We start from the raw sequence: 18,019 nt of genomic DNA, 5'->3' as shown, positions 1-18,019 counted from the left end.
AGTGTATACTAACGCAGTACCACGAAACTCTCTGAGATTAACTACAAATCACATGTTACTTTACTACCCACTATTTTAACACAAATGATTGTCAGTTTTAAGATTTCTTTTGTAGCAGCCACTCACCTCGATGCTGGTACGAAAATCAAACTCAAATTAATGCTGCTGCAATAGAACCCTCCTTATTTTATGTCAACGTTATGTTATCATCTTGTGGGCCTGCAGTTGCAAGAGGAGACGATGTTGAAAAGTGCCTCTGTTGGTGCAGTCAAGAATAAGCTGACATCTGAGGTCTGAAAGTCAGCTATTGAAAAGCAGGATGCACCAAAGCTCATACTTCTTTTCACATCGTCAAAGTGTACCACTGATATGGTTTCTGATTTTGTTTTCCGGCAGCACACATCAGCTCTTTAGTGTAATGTTTTCTAGCATCCAACCGAAATATTCGGCCTTTCTTATACGCACTGGAAGAGAGAGTTTTGACAGGGGTTATGTTCCAGCTGTGCTCGTGAAAAAAAACGAAATAAAGTGGATATTTTACAAGTAAGCCTGTTCTGAATTTACGAGGAAAAACATACATGCACGTGTATGTACATGCAGACACTCATACACACACAGTCTGTAACCACAAACATACACACACACACACACACAACTGTTCTTTGCACTCTCACACATCTCCACAGATCACATTTCATAGCAACACCAGAAATAAAGTTCCACTGGAAAAGGAGGGCTGCAGAGGAAGAAGGAGAGAGCAGAAAGACAGAGAGGGAGGAAAAACAGGAGAAAGACAGAGAAGGAGAGAGATAGAGGCTATCGATCGGTTGGAGTTGGCTCAATCTGGGATTGAACTTTATCACAAACACCGAACATCGCAGCAGGAAGCTCTCTGATACGCCTCTAAAGGAGAGAACAGAGGAATGTTCACACTCTATTCTTCCATTGCATCTTTCATTCATTTTCATTTCTCTTTCCACCCCCGGCCGTGCCTTTTTAAAGAATTCTTTCTCACTCTTTTTTCTTTCTTTCTTGGCTCTTAAATCTTTTACTTTCTCCCTTTGTTTTTCACTTCTCTCTTGTTTCTCTCAGCATCTCTCTCTCCCTTCTATTCCAGAGGCTGGCTTATTAGCATTCTCTCTGTACATATAATTGATTCCTCATGCCTTCCTCTTGTGAAAATGTCATTCATAATTCTGTATGATAGCTAGCTGGCTTGCTGGCTGACTGAGTGGTTGGCTGGCTGGCTGACTGTCTGAGTGGTTGGCTGGTTAGCTGGCTGTGAGACAAAGTGGCCACTGACCCATTTGTACCAGAGACAAAGAGACTGACAACCAAATCTGATTATAGCAACCGGACCGGGGCCACAGTGAAACGAATGGCCTAAGCCAGGCTGAGCCTATGCTGTCATTCATACGTCTGTGCTTTTTACTCCTGTGTATTTAACCTTTATTTTACACTGACAGGTAAATTAACAGCAAATTCTCACTGCTGATGAAGGGTGGAACTGAAGGAGGGAAAGGACTTTAAGCAGGTATTAAAGGCGAAGTACTGTGCACTTACCACCTTTCTTATTGGCAACGGAAATGAATTAAGTGGAATTTAACTATCAATTAAATGGTCTGTGTGTGTGTGTGCATGCACACAAGTTTGCTTAGCAACAGAAATGAGCAGCTGACTAACACGCACACACACACACATTCATAAGGACAGATCTATTCTCACACTCGTCTCCACATATACACACACCTAGAAACAGCCAAACACTAATTGATACACAAACATATACACACACAAATGTTCATCCAAAGGCTGACAAGTGCAGATTCGGTTATGTGCCACCTACACAGCTAACCATTAACAGGATCTCAAAGGCACCTGGTTGCAGCTGACAGAAAGAGAGAGTGAGATGCGTGTGTGTGTGTGTGTGTGTGTGTGTGTGTGTGCATGCGTGTGTGTACATAACAGGGAATCTCTTTGCACAGACACCCTCCTCCTGTCACGTCTCACTCCTCGCTCCTCTCATGTTACAGTACAGTCCCTATAACTAAACAAGAGAGAGGGACGACAGAAAACAGGCTGGAAAAGACAAGACAGAATGAGAGAAACACAAAGACAAGGAAAGACTTGATCGCAGATCAACAAGCAAAGGGACACAAGGAGAGAACAAGAGGAAATACAAGGAGGAAAGACAGAAGATAAGGGAAGCAGAGTGGCACAAGGAAACAGAGAGCAAAAGGAGGACAGAAGTGACAAGGTGAATCTGAGGCATAAAGAGATTGTAGTTGAGAGAAAGACATGGACAGAGATGGAGAGACAGTTAGAAAAAGAGTCAGAGAGACAGGAGAGAGAGACATAAGGAGGTACTTACCGGATGCCTGCCCTGAGGGTACATGATCCCAGGAGAGGAGAGGCTGCCAGTCCGTTTGATGGCCAGGTTAGTCACCTGGCCCTCCACTCCTCTGCCCTCCACCGGTTACACACACACACACACAGGACTCACAAGCTCTCACACACTCAGTAAGTCCAGTCCCTGCTCCTTAGCGGGGTTGAACACAGCAGTCTTACTCCTCCAGAGTCTCTCTCCTTCTTTTCTTCCAGTCTTTCCCTCTCTCTGTCTCCTAAGGCAAATTCCCGTTGACACACAACTGAGGAGGGCTCATTCCGTCAGCTCGTTTATCCAACAATGTCATGATAAAACATAAACACAAAGCACCGGACTTTACCTCCTGATCTTCCTCCTTCTTCTTCTTCTTCTTCTTTTTCCAGTCAAATCAAAGTCTCAGTTTCTACTCCTCTCTCTCTCTCTCCACCTCTTCGTCCTCCTCTCAGTGTCTCTCTCCCTTTACCTCAGCCTGTGATCAGTCAAGGTTCACACGTAGTGACATGACACTGAGGATTTCATCCAGGCTGGCTCCCCTCTTCCCCTCCTACTCTTCTCCTCGTGCCCCTTCACCCGGCCGCCCAATGGCGAAACATACAAACACAAACACACACTCAGCTCCGTCCAAACAGTCTTCTTCTCTGCTTTTTCCTCCTCTTCACCCTCTCTCTGACACACTGAAGCCTCTGCCTTGACTGCTGCCGCAGAAAAGAAGATGAAGGATAAGAAGGATGAGAAGAAGGGGGAGGAGGGAGGGGACAAGGGAGAGAAAGAGAGAGAGAGCTTTGTTTTTAATCTAAATGTGGAAAAAACGCAAGAGGAAAGCAGGAAAGAACAGCAGGTCAGTGGAGGATCCAGCGGGCTTTTCAGCAGCAAGCCCTAGACTGTAATATATTGTGCCTGTTGGCTTCAACACAAACACGACAGGCTGCTAAAGCTCCTCTTAAGGTGGAACTGAGTAGATAGAGACACCCAGTTGCACAGAAAGAGGCTGAGAGAGAGAGAAAGAGAGAGAAAGAGAGAGGCAAAGAGAGAGATGGATCCCTTTTCAGTTGTGGTCAGACAGACAAAGCAATCACTCATGCACAAAGACTCATGCTCAAACTGATATGAATCGAGATTCACACACACAAACGCTCTGACACTCATACACAAATTCATGACAGCTACGTGGACACACTCGTTACACCGCACAAAGGCGCACACACACCCACACACACACACACACACACACAGACATCCACACTTGCACACACACATGACAGCTACTCAGAGTGATAAGTTTATTACCCAGTTTGCACGATGCGTTACAATGTGACTTGGATGACTGGATAGCTAGCCTGTCATTAATTGCGTATAAAACCAGGTGTAAAGACACACAGATGAACACCACTGATCTGATTGCATAAACCTCCTCAGGAAGAGGTCCAGGATGTATCAGCACCAGAAAGCATAATAGTTTAATATAATAGTCTATTTAATATAATAGAAGGCACATCATTTGTGTTTTGGTATTGCTTGCAGATTATTTTACTTAAAAACCACACCCTGTAAATGTTTGTGTATAAAACACCACAATGCATCCAGTTCATGACCTATCAGGCATATAATCACAGAAGCAAATCAGGTACACTTAGCCAAATTATTCAGAAGATTAACGGGTGTACATGATGTTTTACTCATATAATGCTCACTTAGATTTGTGTGCATTAGAAAGAGGGCAAACATGCAGTATATGTCCACAGGCCACGACTGAAACCCGGCCACTGACACAGTTATGCCGATCTATAATAATTTCTCAGGTAAAAATGAATCACATGAAATGTCTTGCTTGGAAACACTTGGCTGCTGATGAGAATCTCACTTTTAGACGCAGGGCAGCCTAAAAGTAAAATAAGTCTTGGTATGTAAGCAAACATTAATCTTTTTTTCTTGCAGCTCAGTATTTCCAGATGATACAATACCATGCTGATTTAGCTCATACCATCTTCAACTTTTACATCTGCTACCCTGACCATCTGTTGGCAGGTGGTATTTGGGGGGGAAAACCACTCACACATAAGAAGTGATTCATTTTACTTTTCCATTTTCTTGTTTTCAAACAAACAGAAGTACTGGGCCACCCAAATGAAAGAAAAAAATCAATAGCCGCCAAGAAAATGTGCTACCTACAATAGAAATTGCAAATGGATACGAATGGCATAAAGCAGGGGTCACACACGCTGTCTGGTGTTCCTGCACTTGTCACACACAGTGCAGAAACACCACAGAAACTTCCACTTACCGCCAAAGATGTCATCAAAATCAATAAGTCGAAATAAGTCGAGTATCTTGAGGATTACCACTGTAACACTGCCCAAATATCTTCGCCACACTGAGATAAAAATGTCTGGCTGCCTACTTTTGGCTGCTCCAGTGCGCATGTTATTTACAGGACTGTCCAGAATGGACCTGGACCAACTAAGACCTGGTATTTAAAGCCTTTCCATGTACAGTACACCGATCTGGCCTGGCCGTCTTTTGGCACTCTCAATAATGAGTTTATCCAGGGCAGCTCTGCCTTTGAACTTGATCAAACAGCCATTAATCTGACACTGTAAAATCGGACACAGTCAAGTCTTGGCATCCGTGGAGGGTTTCCAGTAAGACAGAAACTGCATTTGATAACAAGCGGGTTAGCCAGAGGGCAGCCCTGAAGCTTCAATTAAGGTCACATACAGACAACCTATTATCCAATGCTGTCTGTTACCAAACACCACAGATCCTTTTGTTGAAAACTAATGCAGACTTATGTGAACCTTGCAAAGTCTCTTTGACTTTGCACCACAACAAATTTGTACACAATATCTGATGTGACGGTAAGAAACCATTGTTCTATTTTGAGTAAGAAACTCATGTGTCTGGAACGATATTAGAGGAGAAGGGTGAGGGATGAGTAATTTTGGTTTGTCTGGTTCACATATAAAGGGGGCCCGTCCCTCTTTATATGTGAACCAGACAAACCTCCATTGTCTTGGACATGGAGTGGACATTTAGAGAAAAAAATATTTTGACGGAAAATTGGACTGTACCGACAGCATGAGATTTAAGAGTCTTTTTTTTTTATTTCATTTGTGGGTGGGGAGCATAATTAATTATCAGATTAAACAAAAGCTTCAGTGGGGGCGACCCAGTAGCTCACACCTGTATTTGCCTCACAGACATGTTACAGCCTGGGAACTCGTACCACTCCTTGTTATTCATGCCACCGTATGACGATGATGCATATAATGAAAATAACACAGGAGAATCCCAGAAAATGAGGGAAAATGTAATGTACCACTGTCCTATAATTATCACTCGTGGCTTCAGTGTTTGCTGTTTAGTAAAAGTTACTTAGTGTCTCTTTAAAGACAGCTTTGAAAGAAATGCATCCAACGTGCCAGACTAAAAATTAAATAAACAACCCACAGGGCAGTAACAATAGGACAGACTGATTATTGGCTCGGCCACTTAACAGATCCAATATTCAGCTTTTTTTCTTTCCAGTTATCAATATCAGGATCGTTTTTTTTTTTTACTGTTTTTTGTCTGATTGCCGATTAAATTAATTAATGTAAAAATACAATCTCCTCTCTCTCACTCTCTGTAGTCACCCACAACACTGGGTAACTTCTCACAAATAATAGCCAATACTAAATAATCTGAATCTGCAAAATAACTAATTATCTAAAGCAATCAAATAAATGTAGTTGAGTGAGAAGTACAACATCTGAGAGGTAGTACAGAAAATGGAAATAGATACTATTTTCATCCATCCATCCATCCATCCATTTTCGCAGGGGAGCTGGAGCCTATCCCAGCTGACTACGGGCGAGAGGCGGGGTACACCCTGGACTGGTCGCCAGTCAATCGCAGGGCCAACACACAAAGACAAACAACCACACACTCTCACACTCTCACCTAGGGGCAATGTAGAGTAGCCAATTAACCTAATGTGCATGTTTTTGGTATTGTGGGAGGAAGCCGGAGCACCCGGAGAAAACCCAAGCAGGCACAGGGAGAACATGCAAACTCCACATAGAAGGGCCCAGACCGGGATTCAAACCTGGAACCCTCTTGCTATGAGGCGACAGTGCTAACCACTGCACCACCATGCCGCCCAATACTATTTTCATTTTCACTTAATTGTATATCAGTTCTAAATATAGGTTATCTGTCTCTTTGACTACTAATAATAGGTACTGGCCCTGATGGAAACATATCATTTGATGCCTGGTAACAAGAGCTCTCATATTCTCAGTGTTTGGACGTCTCCCTCTGGGAACTTCTGCCTTTCAGCATCAACAGGGTTGTCTCAAACCCAAAGGTCCACCACTTGTGCTGTTAAGGGTCGACTGTTGACCAAACAGGTCATCAGAGCACCTGCAGTTCAAGTTCAAGTTTTTTGTCTTAACTGACCTGCATGTCTTGTGCAGACTGTGGAAGGACATCCTTGCAGACCTGAATGTGTCCTGAATGTGCTTAGCCCACAAAAAAAGTCAATGTCCAAAATTCAAACCCAGTGCCTTCATGCTGTAAGGCAGCAGTAACTTGTTCAAAAGATCCATTACAGTCCAATAGGTAGACTGCCATCAAAGTCAGCGAGGGACTTTGTGCTTCCCACAGGATGATTCATTTTCCTCTTTCCTGCTCTTTTTCCCCACCTGCTTTCATTCAAAAATCCCTCTTTCAGCTTTCCCCCTCATACACACACACACACACACACACAGTACATCATCATTCACTTGTGCCCTCAGCACCAACATCACCATTCCCCATGTAGCCCATTGTACTAATCAGCATCATCTAATTGTCTAGAATGGATTATGCAGGTAATTATTCCCTTGACTCCTCACACTGGGTTTCAGAGAGACAGATGGGCAGACATACAGACACACGGACAGACGCAGACATCATCCGAGTGCAGAAGTTACATAAGTTCAAAGCTTGCAGTTGTATAAACATGATCACATCACAGTACTGCATTGATCTGTAGCATGTTTCTACAGCAACACGCTGCTTTTGTCAGCGGCTGCCCATGTTGACGGTGTGAAAGCCAACTAACTCCATCACTTGTTGGTATAGTCTGAAGGTTCAGAACGTTACAGACTTCAGGTGTTTCGGGTTTTAGGCACACACAGTACATGTGGATTTTCTTTTATCTGAGAATGTTTACCGCAAATGTTTTCTAAACAATATAAACAAACAATAGAGAAAATGAGCAAATAAGCTGCAGTTTATCTACAGATTTTGTATACATGAAAAAGAGGGCTTTTTACTGACGCCTACCTTTGCAGTGCAGTCACTGAGGGGAGTCAGCACCTTCAGAGCGACGGTCAGCATCTATAACACAGAGGAACACATTCGACTGCTGGCTCAGGTACAACAAAGACAGTACAGCCTCAAATATTAGCTGACTACCAGAAAAAAAGGACACCTAACAGCTAATAACAGTAGAAAAAAATTCTAGTAGAATAACATCACCCAGTCGACTAAATACTCAACTGGTCTTTATCAGGATACTGTCAAAAAAAAAGTCAAGAACCATTTAATGTAATGTTATCTGAGCACCATTAAACCCACACTGCCAAAGACAGTGGTTACCAAGCTGAGGATGTGGGCCTCATATGAGGGGCCTGGTCGGCCATAGGACAAACAGCCTGGGCAGATTCATCAAGCTAGTATTTAATACATTTATCATTGGAGAATGCATTGAAGTACTGTTGGCTCATTAAACAAGCACTTTATATTTTCTCTTTTGGCTTGCTTGTTTCACAGGGTTGACGAATAATCACGATAATTTTGTCATTTCTTGCGCAACACTGCAAAAGCTTCATCTTATCACGCTTTCAGAATGAAGGGGGGGATCTTTAAAACTAGTTTGCAGACGAAACCATGCAAAAACAAACCCACACACAATCAGAGCACCATCATTTAACATGAACTTAAACCTTTGGACCAGATGAAAACGGTGGTCAGACTGGACAAAACTTACATTCAAAAGGCGAGAGAAAGTCAAGGTAAACGCGTACACATCTTAATTTAGACTGTGGTGAGAAACACCAGTAAAACATCGGTTCCACCTTAAAAGCACTTCCTAGTCTGGAGGCTGTCTCTGCATTCTGATTGGACGTGGATATCCCTTGTTCTGACCAATCGTTCCGAAGGTACCCCACGTTGGGTCCTGATGTCATGCGGTATTCAGGCCAATCCAAACCCGCCTCGGCAGCTGAATGGGTGTAGGCGGTGGTGGGGGGCGGAGGGGAGCTGAGGAGTCTGTGGGGATTGTGGGCATTGAAGTCCCAATTATTCTGCGCGCACACACACAAACACTCACACACACTCACACACACACACACGCCCACGCACGCTGTCAGTCACGCTACATAAATGCTCAGTAAATTCCGCCGTTAATTTCAATCCAGCTATTTCTGCTGCATACACACACACACACACACACACACACACACACACACACACACACACACACACACACACAGTGGGTAAACCCTCACTTGTAAGTGAAGTCCAGTTCGAAATGAAAGATTTTTTTCTTTATTTCTCTTTATTCCCCTTCAAACACTGAAATCAAAATAAGTAAGTGGGTGGCCTTCACATGCTCAAATTAAAATAATGAGGTATATGGAACAACACAAACCTACAGGGATAGGAGAAGTCAGCTGTGACACATAACCTGCAGTGTCTGTGTTTCTGCTTTGAAATGCTACACCCAATTTACTCCTTTTGTTCTTCCTGTCTTTCTTTCTTTCTTTGTCAATAGCAGGAATCTATAGATTCAAACACACAAACACAAAGTGCATGCATGCACACGGTCAGAAGACTACTCTGAAGTCCCGTACCTCATCGCTGCCTGTATTCCCCTCTTTCTGTGTTGTTTATATGTAACAGCTCACACAAACACACACTCCTTCTCTGAGGCCCTTGCTTGTTCTATGCATCTCATTTCAGGGTGAAATTGTAATATTTGGTGCCTCGGCGTGCTTTGCCATTACAGATCCCTTCACAGACAACACTTTATAACACCGCAGCTACAGAATAAAAACAAAAACAAACGCTGCTGCTGACTCCGTTTTACTTGCTGTCTTGTCTCTTCTCGTGCGACAGGCTGACGAAAAGCTTTATGGACAGGAGTAAATGCACTTTTCCTAAAGAGCATACTGTCATATTCATGAATGTATGGCAGAGGAATGCAATATGCATGGTGGGGAAAGAGGTCCTGACTATATCTACTTATCAAAGGAAACATTCAACCCCGGGAGATTATCGCAGGCTGTCATGTTCAGCACATGAATATATCATTTGCATTTTCTGTATACCTGCTCCTTCTCAACCCGCCAGTACGTCTTCTTTACTAGTGATTCTGTGTGTCCCTTGATGGCAGTGATGGTTAGCACGATGTTTTTGACCATGAAGGGAGTCTTTCACAATGCTCAAACCGCATGTCTGGCTGACTATACATGATCTGTTGAAGCTGCTGCTAATGGAGAAAGTGGCATCCTTTCAAACCTTCTTCTGCGCAAGGTTTACCCCTGATTGTTGTCTGGAAACAATCAACTGCTCTTTAACTGTGAAAGCCTGACACCAAAACCTGTCGCTGTTGTTTTATATCATCAGAACTGAGACGTGTGAGTCTGATTGCTTTGTATGCCGTCAAAGTTCTTTTGTTGTTTTTGTTTGAAAAGTTCCATTTAAAAGCTGCATGGAAGCGTAATGTCTGACACTGACTCTGATTTTCACTTATGTTATATGCTAATTAACTTTTCCTGTGTCTTTCTTCGATTCAGCTCTACCTTCTCCTGCCTTGTTCAGTTTTATTCTATTCAAACTAATGGGAGAGTTACTTTGTTCAGACCCTTCAACCACTCCTTCCCATCTTCATCAGTGGATGGAGTTTGACCAAAAGGGTCAAGGCCAAGCATCAAGATAAAATTTGTTTGACAAAATTCCAAATCTGTTGTTGTCTTCCACTTTGTTGTGTTCTGCTTTCTTTTTTAATCAAAGGATATACAGGATATATGAGCTGAAAAATGAGGACACATATCCATCACCAACCGGCCTCACACACGCACACACACACACACGCCCACAGAGGCGTCACTCAGCGGTCGGTCAGTGAAGTGGTCTGCAGATCTGCACTGACTAATCCACACAGTTATAGGAAACGGCAGAGAGGGAAACCCTATCCCTGTGATGTGGGACTCTGGATAAACTCTGGTCTGGTTTGATGGAGGACAAATAGACGCCCATTCACACACTGGAAAACACACACACAGACATACAGGCAAACAGTCACACATACAGGGAGAATAAAACTGCCATGTGTGTGTACCTGCGGTGTGTTACAAGTCTCTGAGCGCCTGCAAACACATGTGATCTTCTGACCTTGTAGTGCAAACATTTGGCTAGTCTGTGTATGGATATATGTGTCTGCTTATGTGTGTGTGTGTGTGTTTTCATTTGTGTGTCTGCTTGTGCGTGCTTTGACGTGTCTGGGTGTGATTGTGTATGTTTTAGCGAGATCAGTGCGACTTCCTGGCTGCGTGCATAGCAGGACCGTATGTGTGGGACATGTGCAGCAACAGTCTGTGCCATAATTAGCTTCATCCAACTTATTTCCTGCTCCTGGCTGCAGGAAAGGACTGTGTCACTCTCGCAGGCTTGGGCATGTGTGTGTGTGCGGACACTGACATGTTTCTGTTGTTTTAGCTGTATTGTGTTCAAGTGAACAAAGTGTTATTTCTTAGACCTTTTTTTAAGACAGTAATATGTCGTCGTCGTCCCCCCACCCACCCACACACACACACACACACACACACACACACACACACACACACACACACACACACACAAACGCACACACAAAATGTTGTAATTGAACATAACATAAGTTATTTTATGTCCAGCAGAGCAAAATCTACACATGCAATAGGCAGTATGGTTATATAAGGGAAGGACTGCCATTGCAAATAAAATAGGCTTAAGTTTGGGCAAATAAAACAGCTGCTTAAGGTTAGGGAAAACCATGGTGACAGTTATTAAAAATTACAATTGTTTTGCAAGTCTATGACGTGCGTCAAACTTACACCATAATTTTCCTCCTTGCTCCTCAAAGTATGCCACCATTTCTTGCACTGGTAATGTTTGCATTGGACGTTTGTATTGGACGTATTGGAGGTGCAGAGTCATTACAGAAACTGGGCTGGCTGCATTTGTTAAAATCGGACTGAATTCAAACAGCTCCTGAAGAGTCAAGAAATTAAGCTAGCCTCTGTTCAGACATGACAAAGCGTCATTAGAAAATATACAGATTGTCTGCTGACGTGTTTGGCCCAAAAGCTTCAGGCAGTTATTTCTTATTAAATGATTTCTTTAATCAAAGAGGAGCTGCACACGGTTTTGCTTGTGGAGCTGTGTTATAGTGTTCTGGGGCAACAGACCACACAGCGTTTTTTTCTCAATACAATATCTTATCCTGTCCAGTTAAGTTTGGCTCCTGAAAATCTGGTGACCGTCTACAAAAAGGACTTCAGTCCTTCAAAAGTTCAACTGACTTGGATGTAAATAACCCTGATTTAAAAAAGACAACACGATAACCTCATCCTCATATCTTTTGATTTCAGGTCCAATGTGTCAGAATGCAGAGCCGAACACCAGGAAATGTGCTCCCATCCTGCGAAACATCAAGATCTAATCTCAAGGAAAACAGGTAACAGAAGTAATGAAGTCGGTGCTGGTCTCCGTGTGACATATATGGATGGAAAAAGAGAGAGAGAATCAGAGACAGCTGCATGTTTGTACATCCCACTGCACTCCTCCTATGAATCAAGTTAGCCTGTTATATATATATGTGTGTGTGCGTGTGTGTGTGTGTTTTATTCTATTCTATGCGAGGCACACAAAACATGCTTATTCACATGCATACACACACACAGATGAGGATGTGAAATGCATTACAAGCCCAATAAGGTGTTATGTGCATATGGATGCCTGTGCTGTGACTGTCAGCGTGACTGTCTGATGAGCTGCATCTGTGTGTGTTTTGTCTGTGCATCTTGTGTGTTAACATACGTGAGCGAGTGTGTATGTATGTATGTATGCGATGTATGTATGTAAGACTGTGTGTACTATGAGTGAGTATTTATGGATGAAGTACATTAGCGTACTGTGAGAGTTGAAGTGAATAATACACGTGCGTGAACCACGCGAGGAGGGTCAGGGCATGAGCCTGTTTCTTTATGCGTGTGTGTGTGTGTGTGTGTGCATAGAACATATGCCTGTGTGAGTCAGTTGGTGTGTGTGTGTGTAAAGTCCCTCCAGGCAGTAGTAGACTGTACTGTGATCAGCCTGCTTGGCACAAGACAATAGTGTGACTAACAGGGACTGAGGCAGACTGAATAAAATACCTCCTCCACTTCACTCATCACCTCTCTTTTTCTCTGCTTGTATCTCTCCTGAATGCATATAACAATATTTAATTCTTACACTCTGTCACACAAGCCCAAAAGTACACACTCACAAATCCCCTAACCACATAAAGATGAATTAATACATTTTATTCTTTCACTCATAATGATGTGTTTTCAAAGTAAACAATGGCATAAAGCAGGATACTCCTGAGCCAGTACTTTGAGTGGAAGAAACAAACAGCATTTCTCATGCGTTTGGGACCTCGTGTTCATTTGATCATTTCCACTGGCACCAGGCAAATAAATCCATGCAGCTCTTTATGATAGCTGGTCATTTATCCAGCAGCAGCAGCAGCAGCAGCAGCAGCAGCAGCACAGTGCAGAGTTGCTGTGTATTGTTTTCCATCTCTGCATGTTGATCTATACATGCTGCATACATAAATGCTTTCCCTCAATTTCTCAGACTCACACCCTTCATCAGACTCCCAGGTTTTTCTTGAATGCAATATGCCTCACTGAACTGGAAAAAAAAAGACTTTATCAATAATACAAATCAAACAGGAATATCAATATCTTTCCATGCCCCAGCCCTTCACTTCACTATTTTCATTTTCTTTCTTTTCTCCTCCTTTCACTACCTGTCTCTCCTTTTAAACACTTTGACAGTAGAATGCATTATGTAAGTGTAAAATGTACTGGCAGGGGTTCTTGCAACCAGATGCAGAGTGTTCAGAAAGACACACAGAGGAAGAGAGAGGTGAGACAGGCTGAAAGAGGGCAGATGCATGTATGCGTGTGAGGAATGCTGGATGTTTGTAGATTTTCTGTGTGTGTGTGTACACGCATGTGTGTGTGTCTGTGAGTCTGTGTGTGTTGGCCAAGGTGCAGATGGCGGATGTCAGTGCTGAAAAATTCATGATGCCATGTTTCGAGATTCCTGGGGGATATATTCTTGTTCAACTGGCCTTACAGAGCAGGCATGCACTACACACACACACACACACACACACACACACACACACACTGGACCTGTGAGTCCTGTGTGTGTGTGTGTGTCTGGTGAAAGATATGGAATCAAAGAAAGAGTTGAGATATTTGAGAGATGTAGAGAAACACAACAGAGAAATGAAACATCTTTTTGTTATTTAGATTTCTCTCTCTCTCTCTCGGTTTTCCTTTTTGGAGATGTTTTTGTCAGCCTCCTGGGAATTTCTTTGTCTCACAAAGTTGCCACATCTATCTACCATAACTGTCAAGTGAATATTTAGCAGATAATAACTTGTTAGCTATATATCATTTCTAATCACTGCAAATACATGTTTTTTATTTAATGACAAAATTTCTTCATTTTCAAAGACCCTTTACAGCCACTGGTGTGCCACTGGAATATTTAGATAAGTATGCTATATAAGTGGAATTATTAATTTTGGAATCAATCAATATAATGGTGGATTTAATGTTTACTGTGTTGACCATCCTGGCTTAGCATGTTGGCATGCTTCGAGTCCAGCTGAAGCAGACGGGAACATCATTAGTTTTGTGGTTGTTTAGTCAGGAACCAAAGTGCTGGACAAACTGAACCCTGCCTGGCTACATGAAGAAAGTCAGAGCATCACCAAATTCATTACAGTTCAATCCAACATAAACGTCGGCATCAAATTTCAATCCACCCAACAAAGACGTTTTACTGAAAGTGAAAAATATCATCTTCCAGTAGCACCGGATGAAAAGTCAGGAGATCATCACAGTCAGTGGGATTCAACGTCCGAGTACAGTGAACGTTTGCAATCATTGCAATCTATCCTCTGGTTTTTGAGATATTTCAGTCTGGACCGTAGCGGAGGATCAACAGACAGACACTGAGGGATGGCAGACCCTGGCCACGCTCCTTAGCGAGGCAGAGAAGCTGCAAACAAACAAATGAGGTACAGAGGAAGTGACAGAAATAGAGTGGAGGAAAAGGAAGACAGGGGTGCTTTTCTTGCATAATGTAGAAGCTCCGGGAAGCAATTTCCCATGACACTTTGGCATTAGCACCAGCACATGTGTGATGTTTGTATTTACGTGCACGAGATCCAGTGAAACAGAACGAGGGAAGCTGGGAGAGAAGCGGACATGCTTTCAATGAGTATGAGCAGTGATCCTAACTCCCCATTACACACATTACTCCATGGCTGCTCCCTCGGCACAGTGTTTGTTGAGTTAGGTGTACTACACATTTGCGTGCCAAGACCACTTGAGCAAACAGAGCACTCCAAGCCCAAGTGGAGCGGGTTCGGACTCTGCACTAGGTAATGGAAACTGGCAGCGACTGGCGTGACAAACCCAGAGCCTCACACAGAGCTGAATATGAGCCTGAGTTCTCATTATGGCCCCCATTTTCTACTCTATTTCTACTATTTTTTAGTCAGTCACTGCAGCTTTGTGTGTTTATACCAAGTTGTTTACAACTCATTGGCTCTAAAAACACCAAACAAGACCCAGTATAACATTACTTGCCTTCTGTATATTTGCTTGTCTTCTTGTCTTCTTTATCTTGATTCTCAGTGCAAAGATCATGACTGAGGTTACATTTTCCTGGTGTTTTACTTGCTTTAACTTTTGTTAGCTGTGTTTTTCTTCAGCAGGATGTTTTTTATGATAATATTTTGTCTCTGAAAATCGATGCTGCAATAACAGGATTACAATTAGATTTCTGGCTTTTAACAGTCAGCACTTTAGCTGACTGTTAAAAGCAGCAGAAGCGCTTGACACAATGACTAACACATCATATAACCTTTCATCTGACTTGCGTACTGTGATATCTCTGTCCGCCAAAGTCCTCGTTGGGTTAAAGGTCTAATCCTGCTGTTTTTTTCCCCAATCATCACAGTTCATGTTGGTCTGTGTTTGAAATTGTGAATGAAGTGAGTTTAAGCCTCATTTTAAATGTTCGGTCGGCCTCCTGAAAGTTTATTCAAACTTTTAAGCTGGAGTTAATACAAGTAAAAGTCTCTGTGAGCCAAAGCAGGGAAAGCTGACCTGTGGCTACCCATAACACCCTTCTCTGCAGGGGCTTACAAAATACCCGTCGTGCACACCTTCAGCTCTTAAGACCAGATTGTGCAGACCAGCACCTCAAATAGTTTGACTGGTTGAGCCAAATCCTGTTGTGATGTGGGTTTGTAGCAGAGAAGACAAAAGTGTTAACATTAGACTTGTTGTAGGTATAAAACCTTGTGCAGGTATAAAAGAAAACAAGCACGTGAACATCTGTGATTGGTCTCTGTGCACTGAAGAATCACACCTTTAGCCAGAACTGCAGAAACGTTAGTGAACTCTGGTTACACCTTAGTTTTGAGCTGACTGCACCATGCAAACCAAGCGGAGATGAAGACATCAGATATTGTTTCTACTTCTGGTGCTGATATACCTTGTCATGAATGTCTGCACCGCCAGAAGTGCAAATAAATGACCCAAACACACTAACTCTTGCACATTTCTGTGAATCAGCTTACCTGAACATGCACAAATAAATGTATCAAATTTATACATACAAACATGTACCCACACAAGTACACATGTGTACATGGAGACATGAACACGTGTTTGTCAAAGCAGGCAAATGTGCACACATATCAAAACAGGTGAACACATCATTACACATGAACACACACACACACACACATACTTGGCACATTGCCTGCAATGTGCCACACCAATTAAGTTCAGAAACTAAAAGTGTTACATCTGGGATTTCCACCCCCAACCCACATTATTAGCTCTGTCCTGAACTGAGACCAAACACACACACACACACACACCAAACATGCATCCTCTCGAGCACAGTTTAACCTGCCAACAGAGTGACCTTAGTAACTAACCTTCTCTGAGACAGATCCAAATCATGCAAACCAGCCATCAAACTCACACAGCTTAGCTCCTCAAACATTAACCTAGTTTCCTGTCACTACTCTGCCTCTTCTGCCCCTCACACGCCTCCCCTCCAAGATTCCAGTTCTCAGTGGCAGCCGTATCTGTGACAGGATATAATGAAAGGAGGAAATGGCATCAGGAGGGAACAGATATGAACTGAAAAGAACATGAACAGAGAGGAGAAGGAGGTGGCTGGAGGTGAACAGCAGTGCAGGAACCAACACCGAAGTGTGGACTTCCCATTGTAACAGGAATTTTGTTTGTTGGAAAGACACGTGTCTGTTTATCCTCCAAATGTCCATTTTCCATAGCTTCGAGGACTAAATCACTTTTATAATTTGTGTGAAGTGACCCTTTAAATAACGTGTTAGGGTAGAGATTTTTGCAAGCAAGGGGAGCAGAGTAACCTTGTCTGGCCAAATGACACCATCTGGCAGGAAGCTGGGACAACATGGTGAGCCAGTGAGTGTGTGTGTGTGTGTGTGTGTGTGTGTGTGTGTGTGTGTGTGTGTGCGTGTGTGTCTGCATTAAAGAAATTGTGTTGAGGAGGTATAAAGCTTTATGTATAAGTACGTCTGTACGAGACATAAGGTTAAGAAAGAGAGAAAAAGGTGAGTTTATGTGCCGATTCTTTGTTTATGTAAACCTATATGTGTGTTTTTGTGTGTGTGTGTGTGTGCATGTGACAGAAAGCAATGCCGTGTGTCCGACCGGATGAGATTCTGGCAGCAGAGATGGCACATCCAACTAAAAACGGTTGTGCAATATGTTCCACATCCATCACTTTGAAATGGGAGACGATGAACATCACTTAAAAGAGACATAAACTTTGGGTCTTACTTTCAAACAGACTGGAAATCACTGGAATCACTTGACAGATGAACAGTAACAATGTCCAGTACACCTACTTTAACTACTCGTCCTATTATTGTGTATCTGAACACTACAGAGTAAACTTGTAAAAAAATTTGCCTCCATTTTATGACACATCGTCCTCAGTGACAGCAGAGTCCCTGAGAGAGTAAATGTCAAAGTGACACTGAGCGAGCATCAAGCCAGTCTGGGCTCTGTGTGTGTGTGTGTGTGTGTGTGTGTGTGCGTGTGTGTGTGTGTGTGTGACCTAGTCTGAGCGTCCCCTGGGACTGGAGCTGGCTGGCTGACTGTTCCCAAGCTGTCACCAGACATTGACTCAGAATGCTATACACTCACCACTGGCACACTGACTCACCGAGCTCCATCCGTCCGTCTATCCATCAAAAAAATGTAAACACTT

At 42.9% G+C, this 18,019-nt stretch overlaps 1 protein-coding gene across 4 annotated transcripts in view; it reads right to left on the bottom strand.

Annotated features, from left to right (window-relative positions):
- tle2b (TLE family member 2, transcriptional corepressor b) overlaps positions 1-8,505 on the bottom strand; it is a 77,792-nt gene extending 69,287 nt beyond the window's left edge. For 2 of the 4 annotated variants that reach the window (XM_046390551.1, XM_046390552.1), the window contains exons 1-2: positions 8,400-8,505; positions 7,694-7,747 (exon numbers count right to left, since the gene is read on the bottom strand). In XM_046390551.1, coding sequence (XP_046246507.1) covers positions 7,694-7,747 — 54 coding nt within the window. In that variant the 5' untranslated portion in view covers positions 8,400-8,505. Of the gene's footprint in view, positions 1-2,371; positions 3,216-7,693; positions 7,748-8,399 lie in introns of those variants that run through there. The other 2 variants (XM_046390553.1, XM_046390554.1) reach the window with 1 other exon arrangement.
- Positions 8,506-18,019: the final 9,514 nt, after the last annotated feature.

Source organism: Scatophagus argus, chromosome 6 (assembly GCF_020382885.2).
Source record: "Scatophagus argus isolate fScaArg1 chromosome 6, fScaArg1.pri, whole genome shotgun sequence".
NCBI lineage: Eukaryota > Metazoa > Chordata > Actinopteri > Scatophagidae > Scatophagus > Scatophagus argus.
The sequence above is the reverse complement of the archived record's forward strand: the minus strand, read 5'-3'. Positions and strand labels throughout refer to the sequence as shown.